The sequence below is a fragment of the Chrysemys picta genome, chromosome 5 (genome assembly GCF_011386835.1).
Source record: "Chrysemys picta bellii isolate R12L10 chromosome 5, ASM1138683v2, whole genome shotgun sequence".
Lineage (NCBI taxonomy): Eukaryota > Metazoa > Chordata > Testudines > Emydidae > Chrysemys > Chrysemys picta.
In genome coordinates, this window is record NC_088795.1 from 29,279,763 (window position 1) to 29,303,059 (window position 23,297).

The following is a 23,297-nucleotide window of genomic DNA, read 5'->3' on the forward strand; positions in this document are numbered from 1 at the left end:
CAGCTCTTCTCTCACAGCCCTCAACTCCAGCTGTTCTGCAAGAGGGCTCCCTGCAGCATTCCACTTCTCGGGCCCCTTTGCTTGGAGTCCCACCTCTGCTCACGGGAACCTCCCTCCAGAATCAACTCTCTGGTTCCTGGGCTCAGCCTGCACTGACTGAGCTGGTTCTTCCCCTTTATCGAGGATTCTCTGCACAAGTTTTCTATGCAGCAGGGTTCCCTCACTCTGGCCATTTCTCTCCAGCAACTCCTATCCATAGCACTCTCCCAACAGTTCTCTCTCTGCACTAGGTCTCTTCACCAGCAGCTCTTAACTACTGCTCTCTTGAGTCTCATAGAGCTCCTGACAGGCAACTGTCACCAGCTACTTACTGCTCCTTCCCTATTCCCCTTTCACAACTGCTGCTTGAGTCTTCATAGAGGCCAGGTGCTCTCTCTCAGGCCTAGTTGGGAAGGAACTAACCAGTCACAGGAGAACTGGACCCATTTCCTCTTTAAGGGGCCTTATGCACTACTGGAGCAATTCAAATGGCTTATCTCACAGGCCAAAATCTGGCCCAGGGATTCCAATCCCCCAGTTTAAGAATGGGATACCTGTTTCTTTGCATGCTGGCCTGGTCCTGGGCTTGCCAAGAGCAGATTATGGGATTGCATTAGAGCCTTGCCTAGATTCCTGACTTGCTGTATGGAAGCAACAGCTCCTGCATATCCATTGGGCCGAGTTCTGCATTAAATGACGCCCTCGCAATCCTAGTGAATGTTGACAGTTTTGCCGAGAGTTTTAGTCAGGGCAGAATTTCTCCAGCAGTGGCCATAGTTTTATAGCATCCCAACCCCGACAGACCTTTTTACTAACCAATGACCATGTACATTTTTAAACATGGGATTTATAAAAAGGAGATGATCGGTCTTAAATTTGCTTCAGCAGAAAAATCAGAAGTTCACTGCAGTACAAAATCAGTAACATCTCTCTGTGAGTTGATGCTCTGTGGTCTGAACATTCTTTAAGCTATAATGACAGTTTCATGGCAGAATGTCACCAGTTAGAACCTTCTTTAGTCTAGTAGGAGACAGTAGGTCTCAAAGAGTTTTGTCATTTATGTATCTACAGATTTTTGCAGAGGTTGGAGATAAGCATGTAGGTAAACAGAAGGTCAAACACTGAGCTTCTTACTCATTCTTTAATTAGGAAAAGCTCATTGACTTCAGTGGATATTTTGCCTCGATATTTTGCCTCTGGATTTGGTCCAGATATAGGAGACAGAAAAAAATACACCAAAATCATTTCAAGTGAGAAAATGTATGAAAGCAAGACAGCCTCTAGTTTGGTATTTTTAATATTATATAGTGTCATGTTTGCAGCCAGAGGTGGCTGAATTTAATATGCCCTAAGGATCCAGCTTCCATTTGTTCTGGCTGCACATCATGCCCTGCTCACCAGTCAAGTGAGCAATTTCTACTCTCAGCTTGTGTTTCCTGATCTTATCCACCCGTTGAACCTGACTTTGTGTTTGGGAGTAAAACATCCTATGGAACAAAACAAAAATCGTAAGTTTACCTTTGAAATCCACAAGCCATTATTGGCCCAACATGAGACAGTAGTAATGAGTCAAAGGAATGTGTCAGGAGGGAGAAAACCACCTGCCCAGGAACTAGAGCTCAATTAAAGCTAGAGTAAATTCCATTTACTGCAATTTGATGTTTGAAAATGTCCATCTTGCAAAATTGATTTCAGATGTCCCCACCTACTAACAACCGACAAATCCCAAAATGTTTAGAGTGCAAGTTCAAGTTCAGTTCAGATAAGCATCCAAAATTCAGCCAACTACCCAAAGCCTATTCAATTTCTTGAGTTTGCACAACTAAACTGATGACCTGTTACAGCATTTGAGGACTCAACCAAAACAGGAGGGGAAAGGAACACAAAATGGGAAGAAAACATATTCAAGTGTTGCAATAGCTCAAAAAAAAAATGGTTCCCTTTGCATCTAGTTCCTAAAACACATGAAGGTTTGTGTATATGGGGACATGGGTGAGGTAAGGAGAGGAGAACAGTTTGTCTATCTTTTCAGGCTACCATTAATGATACTTACAAACTTAAAGCACATCTAAATAGAAATGCAAACAACCATCACTTGAAAGTGCTCCTGTTAATTAGTATCATTTGTCTCAAGCTGCAAAGCTGGAATCTGGCAGTTTGGTTTGTCTGGTTATAGAGATGGGGTGACCCACAAAGCTTAGTAGTGTTCAGATCTGGGGGATTTGGTTTAGGTCCATCTCATTTAGGGTTTGACACAAAGGCTAATGAAATCAATGGAAAGACTTCAAATGACTTCAGTGCCCTTTGGATCAGGCCTGTAGTGCCAAATTCTGCCCCACCCCCATCCCACACACCTGCCCACCCACACTAATTTAATAGTACCTTTCTCTGCAAGTACTTCTGTTTGTTTCGAATGCCTGATTTTGACAGGAGTGCTTGGAGGGCAAAGTGCTACTCACTGTCAGGAAAAGTCACAGAATCAGGTGCTTAGTGAATATATGTACTGTGCTTTGAAGAAGAGATGCATTGTAGAAGTGCTAGGTATTATTCTATAAGCACGCCTACACTCCACTGAAAAAAATTAGAGAACAAGCTTCACTTTAGTCATGGTTTATTTCTTCAGGAAAATAAACCTTGGTGCTGACTCAGAAGGAGTGTCTGTATTTGATCATCAAAGGTAGGGACCATCAAATTGTGCAGGTAAATGTGTGGTTACGCAGGTGGTGTCAGAGAGAGAGAGAGCTTTGGATTCGTCGACCATGGGATGTTGTTCCAGGAAGAAGGAATGCTAGGAAGAGATGGAATCCACCTAATGAAGAGAGGGAAGAGCATCTTCGCAGGCAGGCTTGCTAACCTAGTGAGGAGGGCTTTAAACTAGGTTCGCTGGGGGATGGTGACCTAGGCCAGGAGGTAAGTGAGGAAGTGAGATACCAGGAGGAAACACAAGGAGGAGGGTGCAAACAGGGGAGGCCTCCTGATTCATACTGAGAAAGTGGGGCAATTGGCTAGTTATCTTAGGCGCATGTACATGAACACAAGAAGCCTGGGAAACAAGCAGGAAGAATTGGAAGTCCTGGCACAGTCAAGGAACTATGATGTGATTGGAATAACAGAGACTTGGTGAGGTAACTCACATGACTGGAGCACTGTCATGGATGGGTAGAAACTGTTCAGGAAGGACAGGGAGAGGAGAAAAGGTGGAGGAATTGCACTGTATGTAAGAGAGCAGTATGATTGCTCAGAACTCCAGTATGATACTGGAGAAAAGCCTCTTGAGAGTCTTTGAGTTAAGTTTAGAGGTCAGAGCAACAAGGGTAATGTCATGGTGGGCGTCTGCTATGGACCACCAGACCAGGAGGATGAGGTAGACGAGGCTTTCTTCGGACAATTAACAGAAGTTTCCAGATCACAAGCCCTGGTTCTCATGAGGGACTTCAATCACCCTGACATCTGCTGGGAGAGCAATACAGCAGTGCACAGACAATCCAGGAAGTTTTTGGAGAGTGTTGGGGACAAATTCCTGGTGCAAGTGTTGGAGGAACCAACTAGGGCCCATGCTCCTCTTGACCTGCTGCTCACAAACAGGGAAGAATTGGTAGGGGAAGTAGAAGTGGTTGGCAACCTGGGCAGCAGTGACCATGAGATGGTGAGTTCAGGATCCTGACAAAAGGCAGAAAGGAGAGCAGCAGAATACGGACCCTGGACTTCAGAAAAGCAGACTTAGACTCCCTTAGGGAACTTATGAGCAGGATTCCCTGGGAGGCTAACATGAGCGGGAAAGGAGTCCAGGAGAGCTGGCTGTATTTTAAAGAAGCCTTATTGAGGGTGCAGGAACAAACCATCCCGATGTGCAGAAAGAATAGCAAATATGGCAGGCGACCAGCTTGGCTTAACAGAGAAATCTTCAGTGAGCTTAAACCCAAAAACAAGCTTACAAGAAGTGGAAATTTGGACAGATGACCAGGGAGGAGTATAAAAATATTGCTAGAGCATGCAGCGGTGTAATCAGGAAGGCCAAAGCACAATTGGAGTTGCTCCTAGCAAGGGATGGGAAGGGTAACAAGAAGGGTTTCTAAAGGTATGTTAGCAAGAAGAAGGTGGTCAGGGAAAGTGTGGGACCCTTACTGAATGGCAGAGGCAACATAGTGACAGATGATGTGGAAAAATCTAAAGTACTCAATGCTTTTTTTGCTTTGGTCTTCACAGACAAGGTCAGCTCCCAGACTGTTGCACTGGGCAGCACAGTATGGGGAGGAGGTGAGCAGCCCTCAGTGGTGAAAGAACAGGTTAAGGACTATTTAGAAAAGCTGGACATGCACAAGTCCATGGGGCCAGATCTAATACAGCCGAGGGTGCTGAGGGAGTTGGCTGATATGATTGCAGAGCCATTGGCCTTTATCTTTGAAAACTCATGGCGATCAGGGGAGGTCCTGGACGATTGGAAAAAGGCAAATATAGTGCCCATCTTTAAAAAAGGGAAGGAGGAGAATCCGGGGAACTAAAGACCGGTCAGCCTCACCTCAGTCCCTGGAAAAATCATGGAACAGGTCCTCAAGGAATCCATTTTGAAGCAGTTGGATGAGAGGAAGGTGATCAGGAACAGTCAACATGGATTCACCAAGGGAAAGTCATGTCTGACCAATCTGATTGCCTTCTATGACGAGATAACTGGCTCTGTGAATATGGGGAAAGTGGTGGATGTTGTATATCTTGACTAGCAATGCTTTTGATATGGTCTCCCACAGTATTCTTGCCAGCAAGTTAAAGTATGGATTGGATGAATGGACTATAAGGTGGATAAAAAGCTGGCTAGATCATCGGGTTCAACGGGAGCGATCAACAACTCAATGTCCAGTTAGCAGCCGGTATCAAGCGGAGTGCCTCAGGGGTCAGTCCTGGGGTTGGTTTTATTCAACATCTTCATTAGTGATCTGGATGATGGGATGAATTGCACCCTCAGCAAGTTTGCAGATGATACTAAGCTGGGGGGAGAGGTAGATATGCTGCAGGGTAGGGATAAGATCTAGAGCAACCTAGACAAATTAGAGGATTGGGCTAAAAGAAATCTGATTAGGATCAACAAGGACAAGTGCAGAGTCCTGCACTTAGGATGGAAGAATCCCATGTACTGCTACAGGCTGGGGACTGACTGGCTAAGTGGCAGTTCTGCAGAAAAGGACCTGGGGATTTCAGTGGATGAGAAGCTGGATATGAGTCAACAGTGTCCCCTTGTTGCCAAGAAGGCTAACGACATATTGGGCTGCATTAGTAGGAGCACTGCTAACAGATCAAGGAAAGTGATTATTCCCCGCTATTCAGCACTGGAATTGCGTCCAGTTTTGGGCCCCCACTACAGAAAGGATGTGGACAAATTGGAAAGAGTCCAGTGGAGGGCAACGAAAATGATTAGGGGGGCACATGACGTATGAGGAGAGGCTGAGGGAACTGGGGTTATTTAGTCTACAGAAGAGAAGAGTGAGGGGGGTTTTGATAGCAGCCTTCAACTACCTGAAGGGGGGTTCCAAAGAGGATGGAGCTCGGCTGTTCTCAGTGGTGGCAGACGATAGAACAAGGAGCAATGGTCTCAAGTTGCAGTGGGGGAGGTCTAGGTTGGATATTAGGAAAAACTATTTCACTAGAAAGCTGGTGAAGCACTGGAATAGGTTACGTAGGGAGGTGGTGGAATCTCCATCCTTAGAGGTTTTTAAGGCCTGGCTTGACAAAGAGCCCTGGCTGGGATGATTTAATTGGGGTTGGTCCTGCTTTGAGCAGGGGGTTGGATTAGATGACCTCCTGAGGTCCCTTCCAACCCTGATATTCTATGATCCCAATTATCTCTTTGGCCCAATTTCTCTCCCAGCTGCCCCACCTACCAGTCAGATCTTTTCCCCAGGTAATAGGTAGTTGGAAGCATGATGAATCAGCCCAGGATTTCTGTGCTACGGTATATGTTTATTTTGGTGGAGACTGGGATAGTGGGAAATGTGGTTAGGCCAGAGCCCTTTAATTCTAGAATCAAGGAATTCCCAAGTCCACTGTGAAGTCTGGGATCAGAGGGCTGAAGAGACGTCTTTAGACTAGAGTTGAGTTGTCAGGAAGTTTCTGGGGCTATTATTTTGGATCCTGAACATCTCTAGATTCATCCAGCCTCCAATAATACACTTGTGGAGGGTGACTGCCTATCAAAATACATGAGAGTCCAAAGAATTTCATATCCAAAACTATTGGAAAAATATTGGGAAAATATTGCTAGCTCACAGACTGAATTTAAATCCTAAAATTCTCCAGTTCTGTGGGGCTGCCAACCTCTCTCTCTCTCTCTCTCTCTCTCTGTATTTGTTTCTTGCAGGAGGTTGAGTTCAGTACTCATCAAGCTGCAGTTAACCCCTGCAGGCTAAGGAATATGACAACTGCATGTCCTTTTGGGGAGAACATTCAAAAACACTGCAGATCATAATAGTTGTATTTGTATGTGTGTGGATAGGTTCCAGACAAATCCACAAATCGCAAACATTACAACGAGAGTCAGGCCCAAGATGCACAATTTGGATGCAGTTCCAAACTTCTCCATAGTGTTGGGATGGGAGTGTTCACCTCTTAGCCTATGGTTTGGCTGAATCTATAATTTCAACTAAATATAATTCTAAAATATGACAGGTTTCAGAGTAGCAGCCGTGTTAGTCTGTATCCACAAAAAGCACAGAAGTACTTGTGGCACTTTAGAGACTAACAAATTTATTTGAGCATCAGCTTTCGTGGGCTACAGCCCACTTCGTCGGATGCATAGAATGGAACATATAGTGAGGAGATATATATACACATACAGAGAACATGAAAAGGTGGGAGTTGCCCTACCAATCCTAAGAGGCTAATTAATTAAGATGAGATATTATCAGCAGGAGAAAAAAAACTTTTGTAGTGACAATCAAGATAGCCCATATCAGACAGTTTGACAAGAGGTAAGAGGATACTTAACATGGGGATATAGATTCAATGTATGTAATGGCTCAGCTATTCCCAGTCTCTATTTAAGCCTAAATTGATGTTATCTAGTTTGCATATTAATTCAAGTTCAGCAGTTTCTCGTTGGAGTCTGTTTTTGAAGCTTTTCTGTTGCAAAATTGCCACCTTTAAGTCTGTTACTGAGTGACCAGAGAGACTGAAGTGATCTCCTACTGGTTTCTGAATGTTATGGTTCCTGATGTCAGATTTGTGTCCATTTATTCTTTTGCGTAGAGACTGTGACAGTGCCTCCTACAAAGTGGGACGAAGTCTTTTGCCAGAATGTGGGAATATTTACACTCCATTGCACAAAAAGGGATGCACACGGGACTATACAGTTTTGAGATGCATTTGAAGGCACCCAACACACATTAGGATAGGGAGACGCAAAAAGCGGCTCTGTCATTTCCTGCATCCATTGGTAGTCAATACCCGATGCTTCAGAGGGTGATTTTTGCTCTCCCCACTCACCTTATAATGCTCCCAGACAATTGTGAAAGGCCATACATTATCTGAAGATATGAGAAGGGGAGACCATTGAAAGTCTTCAGGGTATGTCTAAAGTGCAGCTGAATGCAAAACTCCTACCCCTGGCAGACACTCAAGATAGAGGATTTGGAGCTAGCTTGCTAAAAACAGCAGCATGGGGGTTGCAACTCAAGGCCCTGGATCTGAGCTTGAGTGGCTAGCCAGAATTTCTGCCAGAGCTGCAACTTCCCACTCTAGCACGAGCTCCACCACCATGAGTCTTTCCACCCAAGTCACTGCTAGCTGCAACGAAAGCATACTCTCAGAGACTAGAGGAGCAGCCAGTTAGCTTTGAGAGGGCCACTTACTAGGTTCCTAAGATGGGAAAGTAGTGAACATATGTCACCTGACTTAAAAAAAAAAAGTGAGGTTGCCATAACTGCATTTTACTTAAAGGGACACTGTCAACTTAAATCAAAGTTACTGCCTGACATTTTTTACCTGCTGTTGTTACAAAGAACACCTAGGATTATTGTAATCAAATGAAATTAAAGGAAAAATAATCCTCAATTTTCTCAATTTGTACATTTTGAGCATTTGACAGAACTTTGTGTGTATAACAGTTTCACTCTCCCCATATAGTCTCTGGGTGGGTCTTTCACAGGGCAATAGGAGAGAGAAATATTTTTTAAAAATTGGAAAGTGGAATTATAAAATAACAGAAACTAGCAGGGGGATTCAGTAGCAAGTGTAGTACCTGAATTTGCTCATCTCATTTTTTGAAACTGATCAGATTTCAAGTTGATAGTGTCCCTTTAAATAAGATTGTGTCAAACAGGAGTGGATTCCTTTCTGTCCTCCACAGATTATCAATTTTATGAAGTTTTCCAGCTCCACTCATGTTTCTTTTGTATGATAGAGATGGAGACATATGACTTGTATTTTTCCACACATGGTCTTCATTTTTTCTTATTATTTTATCAATGGAGTTTCAGCATGTCTGCCTTGAGTTTAAGATTTTTTTAACAGAATACAATAGTTAAAAGCAAATGTCCATTACTTGATGATATTTGCTAATTCAGCATGATGAGCTGAACTGTTACTGCACTACCCAATTATTCCCATTCAGCTGCAGGAGAGGTGTTAGGAAATGCATTCTACAGAAATCATAGCTCTCCTTTGCATCTCCTTTAACCTGTGTTGCTTTCTAATAGGCTTTTATAAATAGCACTGTTGAGCCTGCGCCTACCGAACTAATTCCACCTTGCTTTTCAAAAGACCTGCAATGAATTCAAGGTTTAACAACGGCAAGAAGGCTGCTCATTCTAACCACAGCAGACAGAGCATAAATAGCAGCCCAAACACGTACTTTCAGAGTTCATACTAATCTGGCAGGGTTTGAAAAGCAAATTTTCCTGTAGCAACAACATTACATGTCAATGTCCATCACGTTTTTAACAACAATGAGCCAGAATAAAAACACAAGTTACACCACACAAGACACATTTGTTTATTTGTGCGTCAATTTCTAACACATAACCCAAGTAAAAGTTTGAGGACACAGTGCCTGCAATTACTTAATCCTTTAATAACAGAGTTTCTGTACCCAGGTTAGTAGCCAGTCATTGAAAGCCATCTGCTCTAATGATATCTGTAAAAGCTATGACTACAGATCTGCTGCATAATGGGCCAATGAAATGAGAGAGAGGAAAATCAGCTTTGTTTTCAAATTAATCCTTGATAAAGATGATGAGATGATAGTTTAAGTTATAGTTGCTTCCCTCCTCGTGAAAAGTAATTTATTCTGCTTTGAAAGTACACAAACTTTTAGGCAGAAAAACATTAGAAAAAGCAGGTCAATGGCCATTATGTCACCTAGTAATATCATCAAGTATTTGGAGGCGGGAGTCACTTTTTCACACTGCAGAACTCAAGACATTACTGCCCTGGGCATTGTGGGATTACACTGGAGGAATGCTACAAGACTACATGTATTTGGGGTCAACATACACTGGCTTCTGATAAGCAGACTTGCCCAAATTCATTGCTGGTGTAATTCCAATTAAGTCAGCAGGGTTACACTAGGACACGCTGAGTCCACTGTAAGTTCCCTAATGTGTTAAATGGTATTTTCAAATCTGACAAACATTTCAATTCCTTTTAAAAGTCCCCCAAAAGATATTTTTCAAAGGAGAAGGGGAAACACATTTTTGAGTAAGTGGCTTTTCCCACTTGCTGGGTGCTTTTAATCCCTCAGGTTTGGGAGGCTCATGACAGCTGGACAGAGATATGTCACAGAAACCAATTGGTCACTATATTATTTTCACTATAGACATTTAATTCGATTAAAAACCAGTGCCCTCCTGGCAGTGCCTCTTCCTCCAAATGCAGTTACTCAGCCCATACATGTGGGAATGAACCACTGAGCTGCTATAGTACAGTGGGGTGAAGCCTTCACTAGCAGAAACCCATAAAGCGATAACTGTGCCCGAGGGCACTTAGCTGCTTACCAAGAAAGTCAAAGTAGTGACAAAGAACAGTGCACTCTTACCATTTGCGGTGCAGATGCTGAACACAGCCAGGGAGAGAAGGGCAGCTCCAAGCAGCTTCATGCTTGTAATCTGTCGCACTGAAATTCCCTTGCAGAGCCAGGCAGGGTGTGTTCTCTCTCTGTGAGGCAGGCCCTAATTGGTAAGTGGAAAAGGTGTGCAGAGACTGTGCAAAGTCACTGCCCATTCCAACTTATTTTGGGGACTCTGATAAAGAACAGGAGGAAATGCAGCATATTCCCTCTGAGAGTTCAGTACAGAGGAGACTTATTGTTTTAGTCCTTACAGGAACTCATTTCCTTTGGCAGTCAACTGTGTTTTTGTTAATACTTTATTTTGGGTTTTTTTCAGCCCAGAGGTCAGGAAAGGTTCTAAACAGAGGTAGATCTTTCTTTAGAATATGGTGTACATCAGACCAATTTTTTTGTAACATATTTTGGGATATTTTTAAAATTGATATTTATTAATTATTTATTAATAGTGACAGTCCAAACAAGGGCCATTTTATAGCAAGTTATGGAAATACAGAGCAAACTGCAATTTAATATAGTCTGCAACTGAATAAATGTCAACATTTAAGACAGGAAACCTCGAAATCCCAACTGCATGGCCAGAGATGACTCAGAATCAACAGTGAGCACCAGGTGGCCTGGCATACAGGTAATTGCTGCTGGTCTTTTGCACTCTCCAAAGAGAAGGGAATGCACCATGAACCCAGAATACCCTTTCCTTACCCTGAAGTTATGTCCCAGGATGGGAAGGTCTAATTATGAAATGCAGTCTGAGTAAGTCATACTCTGCATTTGATATGAAATGGCAAGTCATTGTAACAGCCACATTCCATAGCCATAAGGAGAGGCATTTGGACTGCCTATGAGAAACTTAGATTGGCTAACTCCCATTCTGTACTCAGTGCAGCAGCATTCAAATGATTCTTCGTCAGTCACTACTGATAGGGCTGGTCACAAATGGGCTAAAAAAACCTTCAGATTTTCTCTAAAAATGTTGAAAATTTCAAAACCAGCTCTAATCACTGCATCCAGAGTCTGACTCATAGTACCATGAGGTATATTCTTGTTCTGCTGTACAGTGATTTCTAATCTTAATTCACTGCACTTTGTGATGAGACTATATCCTTAAAAGTGTAACTCTCCACCAAGCTTTCTAATGAGCTAGAGTCCTCCTCTACTTCGACCTCCCCTCCTCCTTCTCAAAAGAGACCCTGGTGGAGTTCTGTGATACAGCCATTGGTGCCAGCTGGCAAAGGGTTCAGTAAACTCTGTGTCAGCAACTCCTAACAGGACTGACAAACTCACTACATCTAACACCATTTATAGTATTTATCCAGCAAGTGTCTTGTAAGGTATCACATGAAAGGTGGTGACACACATTGGTCATTAATATCATAGTGGAATGTGTGCATTGACACTATATGAGGAATTACATATTTTCTACTGATATTATACTTTCAAATACATATCCAAGGGAGAAACATATTTCTTCCAGACTAAAGGGAAGGTAATTATCACTCCCATATGTAAATTAAGCATTGTGATCCAAACAAACTGGGAGCTACATTTACAGGGAAGTAAACAGGAAAAACAAGTTAACAGGGGGATGAGAGGGCAACATGGTGCCAGCACACTGGAGAAAAACCAACTGGAATGCATTTCAAAGGTTTACTGAACTATAACTGAAGGTGTAAGGACAACACCCTCTTATTCAATACTTATTCAGAACACTCTTGGAGGAGGAGGAGGGTTTTTGATCATTTGGTTGTAGGTTTGACTGAAAACCAGCAAGTTCTGCAGACAGGATGAGGGTACAAAACAGCTTTAGACCAGAATTGTGGTCTGTTAAGATTTAGTTTCTAGAAAGTGTATTATACTTTTGTTTTATTTGTACCCAATTCTGTTTCCATTATCCTTACTTAAATCCAGTGCTTAATTTGTGTCAGGGCTTGCCCGGGCTGAGCCCCGGCACCTCTAGGTTTGACAGTTAATAACCCTGGCACCTCTGGGTTTGTCGCATCAGTTATGAAAGTAAAAAAATTGCTTGAGCCCCGGCACGTCTTTCGTTACAAATTAAGCACTGCTTAAATCTCTATCTTTGTTAATAAACTTATTCTCATTTTATGATAAATACATCTCAGTGCTTTGCTATTAAGCAAATGTGTGAAACCGGAGTTGTAACCTTCCAGCTGTGTGTATACTGTCTTGTTACTAGGTTATTCCTGTTAGTGGCCCGTGACAGGAACTGGATAGTACAAGGGAATGCTCTTCAAAGGCGGGTTTGGGAATTGGGGTGCACCTAATGTTAACCTGAAAAGCAAAATAGGACTGGCAGAGTCCTGAGAGAAAACCATGAGGAAAAACTGATCTCATTTAGTGCCTGATCCAGCAATCAGCAGAGCATACAGTAATATGTGGGTAATTTTTTCCTGTTGCTGGTAAAACAAGAAAAGGGGGTGGGGGGAAAGAGGCTCTACACATACATGTTTGGTGCTCATATCTTTTTTCACTGACCTCTTATAAAACCAAAACTATACTCCAGTGCTCATATTGCAACTTCAGATTATTTTAGAAGTCCTGGGAGTCAGTACAGATCATCTTGTTTTTGTGCCCTGCCCAGTCCTCACTCCTAAGTGTAAGGGGACTCCTTACTAACATTATTTTTTCCCCCCAAGAATATCAAGCTTGGAAGGGACCTCAGGAGATCATCTAGTCCAACCCTCTGCTCAAAGCAGGACCAATTCCCAGACAGATTTTTGCCCCAGATCCCTAAGTGGCCCCCTCAAGGCTTAAACTCACAACCCTGGGTTTAGTAGGCCAATGCTCAAACCACTGAGCTATTCCTCCCCCCTAAATTAATGGAGATATCCTATCTCCTAGAACTGGAAGGGACCTTGAGAGGTCATCAAGTCCAGCCTCCTGCCTTCACTAGCAGGACCAAGTACTCTATGGGGGTATTTTGGTTGCTAGCTCCCAGTACTAAAAGGGGAAGGGTCGATGAGAAATCAGTCCCCTGAGCAGGGCTGGCTCTACTATTTTTGCTGCTCCAAGCAGCGCACCGAATTGCTGCCCCGGACGGCGGGGGCTGTGCGTGTGCCATTAGGGCGGCAAGCGTGTTTCCAAGGCGGCGGCAATTCGGTGGCAGCTTCTGTCTTCAGCCGGAAGACAGAAGCTGCCGAATTGCCGCTGCAGGCAGCTGAACATAGAAGCTGCCACCGAATTGCCAGCGCCGCGGAAACGCACGTGCCGCCCTAACGGCACACGGACTGCCCCCGCTGTCCGTGGCGGCAATTCAGCGCGCTGCTTTAAGCGGCAAAAACACACGGACTGCCCACCCTTGCAGATTGCCGCCCCAAGCACCTGCTTGGAATGCTGGTGCCGGGAGCTGGCCCTGACCCTGAGACTGACAGTCTCCAGGAACAATGGGGAGAGGCCAATGCTCCAGCCTGATTGACAGGGCGGGCAGGCTAATCAGGGAATCAGAAGGCCGGGGGGCCCTGTTCTCCATGTGAGCTGAAATTGCCTGGGTCAGACAGAGTAGGGCCGAGCTAAGGAGAAAGCAGGGGCCTGAGCTATGCTGGGGAGCAGAACCGTGCCAGTCAGCAGAGCCAGAGACACAGCCCAGGGAGAGCAGATCCGCTGCTGGGAGCAGAGCTGCAGCCACAGAGCCAGAGGGGCCAGAGAAGCAGCCCGGGGGCTGGAGGCAGAGCAGCAGCATCAGTGCTGAGGCAAAGTGGAGCCGGAGCTAGAACAGTGGAGCTGGAGCAGGCTGGAGCCAGGTGTAGTGAGCAACTGGGGCCAACCAAGGGGGGACCCTGGGCAAAGGGCCCAGCACAGAAACACCCCCAGCCAAGAGTCCTTGCAGGCCAGACTGGGAGGGGGATCTTAACCTGACAGGGGGGCTGACGCTGGGAAGAAGGGTCCCACCACCCAAAGCCCAGAGGTGTGTGGCCACCACCAGAGCAAGTGTCCAACCCGCAGCATCCCTGCAGCACAGCCAGGGCCTGAGAAGGCAGCCTGGGACCTACAAGGAATAGACTGTGAACTGCCCTGATGTTCCAGAGACACTGTTTGTAATGTTCCCTGCCACAGAGTGGGGTGATGTGTTTTCCTTTAACCTTTCCCATTTTTCCTTATTCTTTTTAAAATTGTTAATTAAATAACTTGCATTTGCTTTAAATTGTATGTAATGATCAGTGGGTCAGGGAAGTGCCCAGTGCAGAGAGAGTACCCCAGAGTGGGGACACCCTAGCCCCTGTCCTAGGTGACCACAGCAGGGTTGGGGGTCCAGCCCCCCAGGAATCCTGGGCCCAGCCTTGTCAGGGTTATGAGGACTCTGCCAGAGAGGGAGAGTGGAAGGGGAGTCCTCACAGGCAGGGAGGCCTCTGCTGTTACCAGATTTGCCCGTTACTTTGGGGCATGCTTATTTATTTGGATTACTCTTCTGGGGGAGGGGATTCTGTAATTCTATCAATGTACTGCTTGTGTCACTTGTGTTTTCATATGGAGCTCTACTTCTCCCTTGTGCAAGTCCCTTCCCAATGGAGCTATCCCGCAGGTCCTAGGGTCCCGAGGGCTGGGTTTCCCCAGCCCCAGAACCAGATGAATGAACACACACACACTCTCTCTCTCTCTCTCTCTCTGAGTGGACCGGGTCAATCAATCAGCACTGTCAAGCTGACCCGTTATATGTCTCTGGACTCACTGGGCTGGATGAAGCAGCACTTTCAAGCTGCCTCTCCCTATATGCCCCTGGGCTCCATGGACTGGGTCAAGCAGCACTTTCGAGCTGTTACCCTTATGCGTCCCAGATTCAGCACATCCCTATCCCCACTCTCACATCACAATTGTACTGGCAGTAACCTACTTGATGAGCAAACCCCACAGTATTTTGGGAGCTGCAGGGATCTTTAGCTTAGGTAAAAGAAGCATTGCTGTAGAGTGAATGGGGGAAGATAAAAACACAAAAGAGTAAAGTTCAGCAAAAGAGAGAGAAACAACCAACTTAACCATAAAAGTTATTTATTGAATAATAGTGATAACTACATAAGGAGGGCTAAACCAACATAATATACATTATTAAAGGTTAATACCTAAGGTATAAAGGACAATAGAGAGAGAGAAAGAGGGGGGGATTTCACCCACTCCATGAGGCTTGAACTGGTCGGGGTTCCCAGGTGATGGTGGTAGCTCAGGGTCCTGAGTGATGGAAACAGGCAGAGCCCCCAGCACGATCAGTCAGGAGAAGATGGAATCCCAGTGGAACTGATGCATAGTTTGGATCTAAGCATCAGAACACTGACTGGAGGGAGAGTAGGGATTTTTGTAGAGAAAATACAATGGTTCAAGGGAGAACACTAGATTTGTTTATGGGTAAACTGATGACTCAAGCATTTTTTTTAGGCTAAACAATAGGAGCTGATCACTCTTGGCTATGGGTAGTATTTTCTTCCGGGGAGCTCACAATACAACTAGGCTGCTTCAGTATTTTGGATATCGATCAAGGATTCATTACTAGAATTGGTCTGATAACTGCTGAGCTGGGTGTGTGCAGGCATAGGTTCATTAGCATCTGGAGCAGAGATTCCCATGATGCAGTGCTTCCCTGCTTTTTCTGGTCCCAGAGTTCAGTGCGGTTCTCTGTTCTCCGTTCTGTATGCAAATTGAGATGTCTCCCTGTCTCATCTTTCATGCAGATGGGGCTAGGGGAGTTGTCTCTGTTCTTCATTCTGTATGCTAATGGAGATGTCTTAATCTTGTCACCCTTGTCAGGAGAGGTCTAGGTGTGTCTCCCAATGCCCTTCACTGCTCTCTGCAAGTTTTTCCCTCTGATGGGTTTTGGTTTAAGCAGACACTGTGGGGTGGGGGAACGACATGTCTTTCATGAGTCAGGCTGGATACTGCACCCTGGTTCCCCAAGAACACAGAGCTGACTGGTATCACTGGGTAAAGGAAGTGGGAACGAGGACTCAGATCCTTTCGCTAGCCTATTTCACCGGGGTGGTATAGAAGCCAGGAAAGTTCCCCACAATAGCGGGACCATTCCCCTGCTTACATAAGCACTTACCACATAATATGCTCCAAGGAGAAAATCCGGGATATACACCTTAACACACTTAAAACTGCCTTCACCAAACAAAGACACTCCACTGGAGAAGTAGATCATACCATGAAATGGGATACCCAAATATCCCAAGAGAACTTGCTTCAATACAGAAATAAAACCTTCTATGACTGCACACCCCTAGTTGTCACCTAGCACCCTACACTGGAACCCATGCAGGGTATCAAACAACTAAAACCCATACTCAATGAGGATCCCAACCTGAAAGAAATATTTCCTGAATCCTGACTTCTGGCCTTCAAACCCCCTCCCCAACCTCTTCATGTTCATTATCAGAAGCAAGCTCCTCACAGACCATGACACACCAACTCAAAGCAGCACCAGACCCCACCAGAACAACAGATGCAAAGCCTGCAGACATATCTCCACTGCTACCATGATCACCCCCTCCCCACCACAACACACCTTTCAATATCAATGGATCCTACACATGCCTATCCCAACACGTGGCTGTGCCACTCCATACCTTAAAATAGCACCCTGGAACTCCCATATTCACCACTATGATATGATTATGATATGTTTGGTACAATGCATGCTCTATGGGGTATCATTTGAAAAGTCTTGATTTGTTGAACATTAATATCCTGTTTGATTGTGTGTGCTATCATTATATGGAAATTTATGATGTATTGCTGTATGTGTCACTGAAATATGTTGTGAGGTTGGAAACACCCACAACCAGCCTGTCAGGAACAACAATGGAATCCATTCTCCCAAGGGCCATCCCAGAGACTTCTCAGAGGGAGCACATATACAATGGAGACTGCCTGATCCCCGTGTCACAGCAAAAGATCTTCCCAGCAAGCTAGAAGAACATATAAAAGAGGGGAAGTGACATCATTACTTGGCCTCTCCCTCCCCCAACCCAACACCTGTAGGAATGTCTGGAAGACAAAAACTTTGAACTGGAGGAGTGTGGTCCCAGGCTGGGAAAGAGGCCCAGCCTGTGTATTGAAGATCTGGAACCTACTTATACCATCTGTCAGGGTGAGACACTGCTTGATTCCCGTCCTGTTTAGTTTGTAGAACTGAGTCTGCAAATTTATTTTTTTGTTTCTTAAGTAACCAACTCTGATCTCTACGTCTGCTACTTCTAATCACTTACCATTTGTTTCTGTAGTTAGTAAACCTGTTTTATATTTTACCTAAAAGAGTGTGTTTTGGGAAATCTCAGCTCAGTTTACAAAGGCTAGTGTGTGTCCTCTCCACAACAAGGGAGGAGCAAACTGGATAATGAACTTACACTGGCCTGGCTTCTCTCCACTGCAAGATGGCAGAGTTCTGGAGTGCAAGAATGGGGAGCTGGGGGAAATTGGTTGGAGTCTCCCTCTTGATGGTTCGTGAGTGGCAGGGAGATCATTCATGTAACACAGTTGGGTGTTTATGTAAATGCAGTGCCTATCAGAAGATTGTAACTTGAGAACAGCATCACAGTGAGAGAGGGATACCCCAGGTTGGTGGGACAGGGGGCTCAGCAGTCACACAGTCCAGGTTGTACCCCGAGGACCCCGTCACAGTGGTATACCTCATCCAGTGCACTACATGCCCCAACAACAACTAGGTGGATGAAACCAGTCACTACGCTCTCAAACTCACACACAGAAAAATGATAGAGAAAAACATATCACCTGTGGGTGAACACTTTTCACAAAGTGCTAACTCTATATCTGACCTATCAAAAGATGAACCTGGGAGTTTAAATTCATGATTCTGCTAGACACTAAAGCTATGTCTACTCTGCTCTTTCATCAGTAAAATTTTTGTCACTCGGGGGTGTGAAAAAACGCACCCTGACCAACAAAAGTTTTACTGATGAAAAGTGCTGGTGTGGACAGCGCTTTGTTGGCAGGAGATGCTCTCCCACCAACAAAGCTACTGCCCCTTATTGGGAGTGGTTTTATTTTTTCTGCAGGAGAGCTCTCTCCTGCCAACAAAGAGCAGCTACACTGCATATCTTACTGCAGCACTGCTGTAGTGGCACAGCTGTGCCACTGTAAGCTGCACAGTATAGACATAGCCTTAATATCATGGACTGAACAGAGACACTGGATTTATGGCTAATTACAACAATCTGTAACCCACTAATCCCCTCTTTTTGTCTGATGACTGCAGAGGTGTTAACAGGTCACTCTACCTTCAATGGTCCCTTATAATATGGGACAATGCTAAACAATCTGTTCCACCTTGCATTTTGCTGTGACTCTGGGAATTCGTGTCCCAGACCTGAAGAAGAGTTCCATGTGGCTCGAAAACTTGTCTCTCTCACTAAAGGAAGTTGGTCCAATAAAAGATATTACCTTGCCCAGCTTGTGTCCTAAGCCAATAGAGAGTTTGTAAAATACTAGGTCTTATCATTTGATCAAACTTCTGAGGTAGCAATTAAACTTTCAGCTGATACCGACTTGTATGTATGCGTCTTTATTTATGAGAAAATAGGATCAAAATTTCCTCAAAGATACATGGGTGTAAATGTAGTTTATCTCCCCTGGGCCAGACCCTCAGCTGGAGTAAATCAGCATAGCTCTATTATTTTAATGGAGCTATTCCAATTGAGGATCTGGTTCACTGGCTTTGGTAGCTGCTCCAGACTTATATGGTGTGACTGAGAGCAGAACTTGGCTTTTTTTGTTGTTACTTAGCAACTAAACCATCCACTGCTTGGCTGACTCTTGCCTTTCTGATCAGAAGTCACATTCCTGACTTGGAGAGGCAATGTGTTAGTTAACAACAAATATCCATCTAAACACCACAAGGAAAGGAGGAGGAGATGGTTTTGGGTAACATGAGAAGCTGCACTTTCGAAGAACTATTAATACTGATGTGCTAATATTGCCACATCACTGATCAGACACAGACTCAGACATGCTGACAGCAGCAGTGGAGGGAGGGTGATGGAGAGAATGTGACTGGCTGCGTCAAGCCAAATTGCATGCTTATGGGTGGGGAATCTAGAGAGCTGCAAGAGAAGTTATAAACAACAATTCAGGAGGAAAATTAAATATGGAAGCTTACAGACTTGTGCATGTGCTTTTATGTCTTGTAAAGACTCCCAAAATGTGTTAATGAGCTTTGCATCCTGTCCTGAGCTACTGAAATGGGAAACAATGAGTCAGTCTCAGATTCTCTTGTGATTTGAAACTCATGGAATGATTATAATCTTGGCTGTCTCAGAGGAAACAAAACAGAAGTATGTGTTCGGGCCAGGCCTTAATTTTCCAAAAAGATTGAATAACCCCAACCACTATCTTTCCAGACACAAATCTTGACTTCATTGTGTTAAATTGAAATGAGCTAATTCTTCTTGACATGGTTAAAAATAAACAGCAGTGTGGGAAGACAGGTACCTAAAGCATATCTCAGTACTGTGTATCCATATTTACTTTCTGTTCTGATTGTCATTTTCAATATGCGTAGGCATCATGCTGAAGAACATTAAGGTGGTGATGAGCTGAACTTCTGTGGCTCTCTTTTTCCATTTGTTTTCCCCTGGAAAAATATATCAGCTTTCTTATCAATCCTGAGAGGGCATATACAACATATTGGTCTGCATAAGCTACAATATTTAACTATGTCAACTTTGTGTTCAAACTACTAGCGCCTCAAAACAGTGTTTTCTCTTAATTATAGAACATTTGACTGTAAAAAGCCCAAAATATGAAAACCTAATATAGTATTATAGCTTTCTCATCAACAAAAACTATGGTGAAGTTTGCAACTCAGCTTCTGTTATAAACCTGTGTTTTCATACACTCATAATAGAAGTCACTGAAAAAGAATTTCTCCAGCTTGCCTGAAGGTAAGATTTCTCACTGTCTCCATGTCTTTTGACATTTGTACTTATGGGTGTTTATGGGAGAATTCAGAGACTGGAGTATGGGGCTATATCAAGACAGAGCTTGCAGGTGGTCTGACAGCTGGGAGGAGCTAGATCTATAGTAGATAAAGGCAGTGATGAATTGGATGGTCCAAGACTTTAGTTTAAATGCTCTCCTTCGCCCTGCCCTATCATGGGTTAGGCAGGATTCATAATTTGTGGCTGCTTCTGAAGTGAATAATAATGTCTCCAGATTAACAAATTCTGATTCTTGATCCAATTGCCACCTTGAATGGTGTTTTTGTTGTAAAAGGCCACTCATGAACCTTGACACTTCCTAATATTTTGCATTTTGCCCATTCCCTCCAGCTCTCTTTCCATTACTCTAATCCAACTTTCAGCATTGGTAGGCTTGCACTGTTAGTGGCTTGAACCGCTTATCTAGAGCAACAATTGCTGCCTCTCCTCTGTGTCTGACTTCCCATTCTTGCATTCCTTTAGTGTTTTTCAGACTTCCTCTTGCTAGTATCACACAGAGCCCTGCCAAACAGGCACTTTTTGATGCACAGCAACAAACAACGCACGTCCGATCCAAAATCTTGTCTGATAATGAGGAGACAGAGTATCCAAGACAAGAGGGCAAGGTCCTTGAGGTGTTCTAAAATATACCCCAAATAATTCAGCTGCTCAGTGAACCGCATAGCTGCTCCTTTACAGATATCACAAATATTTTCCGGTTCAGTTTCCACTTTCCAATTTATGTCAGATATAAAGGGGATAAAATATTTTCCGTCGGATGTATTGCTATCAATGTAGCCAGTAAGTGTCCAATTGAAAATAAAAGCATCTTGGGTATTTCAAATTATCCACAAATAGTTGGAAAGTGTACATAATTTTTCACACACATGCTTCTAGTGATTTGTTAAATCTCTGGTCAGTTCCTCATTAGGGATGCTCCTGTACATATCCATCTCTACTTATAGCTATTCCAAATTCTAAGTCAAGACAGCTTGGGTATACCTAGAACTTTTTGTTTTTTTAAGCTGTCCTAAAGAGTAAAAACTGCCTAAAAGGGACTACACCTGAATTTCAGGAATATTTCATATTTCAGGATTGTTCTGTAATAATGTGAATTGATTACATTAACACAGAGCTCAATCTTGTCAGCTTTGTACATTAAATCATTTTTTTAAAAAAAGCACTGCACTATATTCAGCCTGCAATATATTCAGATTTGTGACTCTATGAACAGGGACCGAGTACTCCTCATACAGGCCTCTATTTGTATTTTCATTTGGGTTTAGATGTTTGGATTTGTACAGTAACAATCTATATGCTAAATCAACCCCTGCTGAAATATGTTCTTGAATCAGATCCAAAGGAGGGCTAAGTAAAGAATGACACTAAAGACTACTTTGCATGGGAAAACATAGGAAAGGACCAAAAATGTGTAAGCTACAGTATATCTACTACTATATAAATAATGTTTTGCATATCAGGCTTATGAAGTCGTAGGCGATCACATATTGATTCTTAATATGAATTAGTTTGAAAGTGGCCCCTTTCGCAGATTACAAGCTGCACATGTCACATATATAAAAAGAGATATATGGGATACTATCCCTAGATATACAAACACATGTCCCAACCATGAGCTAGCTCATCCCATTATTTACAGGTACATTATGGGCTTAATAAACCAACTTCCTCTAAAATTTCAAGGAAGTCAAGTAAATTATTCAGAGTGGCTTGCTGAGCATCAACCCCTTTGCTCTCTCCTGTTTTCTTACACAAGCCTGAAGTTATGGTGCAAGTTGAAAAGTGCTTGTGTTTATGTAAATGAGGGGTAGCGATAAAGGTTTGCAAGCAACATTGCATCACACTGTCCAAACCCAGTGTGATCTGCTGACTAAAAAACCTGATAATAGATCTCTGAGCTGTCCTAGCCTCACAGCTAGAGGCGATGGCTACCGCGACAGGTTATCTCAGCAGCATCCTGCAAAGGCTATTACTGCAGTTGCTGTTGTCCAGGGTCATTTCCAACCAGGACTGACATGTCTCTACATTTACACTGCTGGCTCTTGCTCTACATACCTCTGGAAAGGTTTAAATGGCAAGAAAACACAGTTCTCCTGCTGAACTATATATAGGATGCCCTAGTGTGGACACCAGCCACTGATGTAATTTATGCGTATTAAGCTGGAGACTCCTGAGAAAGCAGCACTTCACCCAAACACACAGCAGCAGTGCTGTGGCCTCATCTGACTTCTGTTTCTGCAAAGATACATTTTGGTCAGGCTCATTCTCTTTGTTATTCCTAAACAACAACAGAAGGGTAAGAACACATACGGACAGGGCAAAAATGGCCAACTGGTGCTACAGACCCTATAGCCATCTGACCTGCCTTACCTAGAATACAAAAGAGTTGAGTAAGTTTCTGCTAAAACAACTCAAAGTTTGTGCCCAGCTTAACCAGAACAGAACAATGCAAGCAACTTAGCAAAAAGGCTGAGTGAAACAAGCAGAAGCAAGAACTTCTTGCACAGTTCTGAGTGCCCAACCCAAGAAAGTACTTGAGCAACACTAAAAGCAAAAAGTAGAAAAACTCAGATATTGTCTCTAAATAAGGCAATCTAGCCCTGGAGTTCTAGGATTCCTCCCCCTCCTCCCTTTTTGTTGTTGTTGTTGAGGCACAGAACTATTCTAGTTTTAAAAATGTGATTATACTAAACAGTTATATTCTTTGAAAGTTGAAATAGCTAATGCAACAGAAAGTGATTACAAAACAGAGCTAAAATGTCTCTGTACTGAGGTCTGTTTTCAAAGGGACTATTTTTGGTTCCTAGCGTACCACCAAGGTATTGTTTTTCTTAAAAAGCAACAGAGGGTCCTGTGGCACCTTTGAGACTAACAGAAGTATAGGGAGCATAAGCTTTCGTGGGTAAGAACCTCACTTCTTCAAATGCAAGAAGTGAGGTTCTTACCCATGAAAGCTTATGCTCCCTATACTTCTGTTAGTCTCAAAGGTGCCACAGGACCCTCTGTTGCTTTTTACAGATTCAGACTAACACGGCTACCCCTCTGATACTTGTTTTTCTTAGTTGCTCACATATATGACATCCTAGTTTGCTGCTCTAATTACACTGCTACCTGCCACATTGTATCCAAAGTCCCTATCCAATGCTGCTTTTGAAAGTTCATCTTATTTAATGCAACAATCCCGAAAAAGCATGGTCACCTTGCCTACTTCCCTTTTTTCCTAACCAAAGCTTTAAAATACATTGATG

The 23,297-nt window shown here is 43.6% G+C and overlaps 2 protein-coding genes across 20 annotated transcripts in view; one reads left to right on the forward strand and one right to left on the reverse strand.

The window, feature by feature from the left end:
- EMCN (endomucin) overlaps positions 1-10,368 on the reverse strand; it is a 112,354-nt gene extending 101,986 nt beyond the window's left edge. For 15 of the 19 annotated variants that reach the window (XR_006176789.2, XR_010601270.1, XR_010601268.1 and 12 more), the window contains exon 1: positions 10,061-10,264. Coding sequence is in view for 4 of the 19 variants with exons in the window: in XM_065596174.1 (XP_065452246.1) it covers positions 10,061-10,121 (61 nt within the window). In the remaining 15 variants the exon portion in view is untranslated. Of the gene's footprint in view, positions 1-10,054 lie in introns of all 19 variants that reach the window. The other 4 variants (XR_010601269.1, XM_065596175.1, XM_065596177.1 and 1 more) reach the window with 4 other exon arrangements.
- Positions 1-23,297, forward strand: part of LOC135983898 (general transcription factor II-I repeat domain-containing protein 2A-like) — a 984,084-nt gene that overhangs the window by 503,551 nt on the left and 457,236 nt on the right. The gene's annotated exons all lie outside the window — the stretch shown is intronic.